At 40.4% G+C, this 3,405-nt stretch overlaps 1 protein-coding gene across 2 annotated transcripts in view; it reads left to right on the forward strand.

The window, feature by feature from the left end:
- Window positions 1-3,405, forward strand: part of GNB1 (G protein subunit beta 1) — a 136,275-nt gene that overhangs the window by 121,752 nt on the left and 11,118 nt on the right. For both annotated transcript variants that reach the window (XM_019511692.1, XM_019511693.1), the window contains one exon: window positions 2,805-3,006. In XM_019511692.1, the coding sequence (XP_019367237.1) occupies window positions 2,805-3,006 (202 nt within the window). The remainder of the gene's footprint in view (window positions 1-2,804; window positions 3,007-3,405) is intronic.

Genomic DNA, 3,405 nt, shown 5'->3' on the forward strand with positions numbered 1-3,405 from the left:
CTGGTCAGGCCGCAGTTGGAGTACTGCATCCAGTTGTGGGCGCCGCACTTCAAGAGGGATGTGGACAGCATGGAGAGGGTCCAGAGGAGGGCCACTTGCATGATCAGGGGACAGCAGGGCAGGCCCTATGAGGAGAGACTATGGGACCTGAACCTGTTCAGCCTCCACAAGAGAAGGCTGAGGGGGGATCTTGTGGCCTATTACAAACTGGTCAGGGGGGATCAGCAGGCACTGGGGGAGTCACTGTTCCCCCGGGCACCGCCAGGAGTGACCAGGAATAACGGTCACAAGCTAGCAGAGGGTAGGTTTAGGTTGGACATCGGGAGGCGATATTTCACAGTCAGGGCGGCTAGGGTCTGGAACCAACTTCCAAGAGAGGTGTTGCAGGCTCCTACCCTGGGGGTTTTTAAGAGGAGGTTAGATGAACACCTTGCTGGGGTCGTTTGACCCCAGTACTCTTTCCTGCCATGGCAGGGGGTCGGACTCGATGATCTGCTCAGGTCCCTTCCGACCCTAGAAACTATGAACTATGAAACTATGAAAAATTGACTCAGTTGACAGGTATTGGTTTTTGCTGATTTTTGGAGACTGATTCTTTCATTTTAATTTTTAAGATTTGAATATCTAGTTTTTCGAGCATAGATAGTTGTTGGCTTTCACCAGAAGATGTTGAATGAATCTGTAAGACTTCTCTTGCAGTTCTTTAGTACATTAGGAAAAAAAACCTGAATCGCATTAGATTTAAATAAGAATTTTCCCATATAATTGTTTTGAGTAATTCTAGAAATTGTCCTTAAAATGGTAAGAGAAGTGAATTTAAAGGGAACATAACTGAACATAGATTTCAGAAATACTGAATTACGAACAAGTTTCAACCTTTTTCAATAAGCTGAGTATTCTGTCAACAGTATATACCCTCCATACTCTGATATCGGTTATCAGTGAAAATACTCAGGAAGTTTTCTTCTATAGTAATCGTCACTTAATATATTTGCTTCAGTGGTGTTGGACTAACCTTTTTTTTTTTTTTTAAGCCCCTTACTCTATAGTTTGAGCATTGCTGCCACAGCCAACAATAAGAGGTGGGAAGAAACCTTGTTAGAAACCAATTTTTTTTCTTTTTTTAAGGCTCAAGGTTTTCAGCAGCTATGTTTTGTGTTTACATTAGGAAGTTACTTGAGGTGCTTTGAATCCATTGGAACTAGTATAATAATACCAGATGCTCCCAAAGTTAGTTCATTTCCTAGATGTAAAACAATGTATTTGTTGCCTTTTAATATAATCCCCTTAAACACCTTCTAAATCGGTAATCTTTTGTTTTAACGAAACAATTCATATCAACCAAACTGTTACGTTGAATGACGGTACCTTCTTCATCAGTACTTCCCCAGTCAGCAGTCCTTAAGGCAGTCATTTTGGAGTCCTCACAAACCTTCCACTCCAGTTGTGCTGAGGTTTACATGGTATTCATTAATACTAAAGCATTTCTGAGTGTAATGGGATACTTTTTAAAAATGAAAAATAACTGTTAAAATTATTATGTTTGTTCAAGATTGTGCAACCATCAGGTTCTGATGGTGTTTTGCACTAACTTTTTGCAAAGCCCAAATTGGTCACTTTGCTGTGAAGTGTGCAGTATTTTGGCTTTCTCTTTTGTCCTAGCCATGGACAAGGGATTTCTCTCATGTTGGCCTTGTTTGTATATATACATCTGCAAAGCAAATGATGTACAAGAAAATCATTTAGTTCCTTTTTTCCTTCTTTTTTTTATGTGGGAGAAGCAAGCCACTCTCCTTATTTTTAGCTAGAGAGTAGAGAGGAGGCTTACATTTTGTAGCTGTGGCTGGATTTGGTTAGGAATGCAGAGCAAAATTTCATATCGCAGTAGGAACTCACTGTTGAAGATAGACATAAAATTAATCATTCTGAACGCACAGTTTGCATATCCAGGGGAGCCTAAAACAAAACAGTTTTCAGCAGTGGCTCTGATCCAAAGCAGAATTCTACTTTGGGCTCACCCACTGTGAAGCTGGACAGACAAGCTAAATGCCCGTCTCCTTAATGTTTTGGAGAAGTCTGCTGTGTTAGGGATTATGAAATCAGTATTTCATCCTTTTCTCATACCTTTTGATTCTCCTTGTGGTGATCTTGCTGTTAACGTGGAAGTCAGGGCAGTCATTAGGCAGCAGTGACTTTTTCTGGCTGTATTAAACACCCTCAATAAGTTTAAAAAAAAAAATGGAAACAGCAGCTCAGCCTAAACTATAGAAGAAGCAGTGGACACTATTCTGAAACATCCCTATGCTAGTATTAGAAAACAAAGCCACTGTTGTGTTGAAGAATTCCATGTCTATATAATGATGAACATAAATCTCCCTGCTCACCATATACTGCTAGTAATCTAACAAGTAGCTGATGATTTTGCCTAACCAGGAATAATGTGGCTTCATCTTAAAAAAACAAAAAACAAAAACAAGAAGAAAAAAAAAAAGAAAACCAACAAAAAATGTCCTTTTTAAAATGAAGTTTGAGAGCTTTTTATATGCACTGTGTATAACTGAATATGTGACGTACCAAAAAAGCTGAGGGAAAAGTCTCTCGTAGTCTTTCATGATTTAGTTACTTTTGCTTTCTGTTTTTAGGCAAGAAAAAGTGACGTAAAGAGCCAAAGTTGAGGCTAACAACCCTTTTCTGACACTGTGCGACTTTGTAGCAACTTGGTACAAAACTTATTTTAACAAAATCAATTTGATTTGACTACTCTAATTTGTCTCTTCTTTTTTTTCTCTATTCATCCTATCAAGCGCCCTTTGGGATATAGAAACTGGTCAGCAGACAACCACATTCACTGGGCACACTGGGGATGTCATGAGTCTGTCCCTTGCTCCTGATGCCAGGTGTTTTGTTTCTGGTGCCTGTGATGCTTCTGCCAAACTGTGGGATGTTAGAGAAGGAATGTGTCGGCAAACCTTCACTGGCCATGAATCTGATATCAATGCCATCTGTGTGAGTATGAGTGCAACCTGAGGTGGGATTAAAGTTACTGGTATACATACATGTTCTGGATGCAGCTGCTAGCAGTTAACATGTAGTACATCTTTTGAGCATTGTGATATACCGTATTTATCTGAGTCTAAGACAACCCTGAATTCAAGACAATCCCCCAGTAATTTGTTTCTGTACGTTGAAAAGTTGTAAATTTGTTGCAACTTTCCATGTATAGAATCTAATTATTGGGGGATCATCTTAATTTTTTTCTCTACCACCACTGCAGGAGGGAAAGAAGTGGCAGGGGTTCAGGCTGTGGAGGAGGTAGTAGGTGACCATGTGGTAGGGCAGGTAGGTGAGGGGATCAGTAGGGGGCAGGCAGTTTCCACCTGTCATCACCCCCTCCACTTTGTGCGC

This window comes from Gavialis gangeticus, unplaced genomic scaffold (assembly GCF_001723915.1).
Source record: "Gavialis gangeticus isolate Ggan-Ray unplaced genomic scaffold, GavGan_comp1, whole genome shotgun sequence".
In the NCBI taxonomy this organism is placed as follows: domain Eukaryota; kingdom Metazoa; phylum Chordata; order Crocodylia; family Gavialidae; genus Gavialis; species Gavialis gangeticus.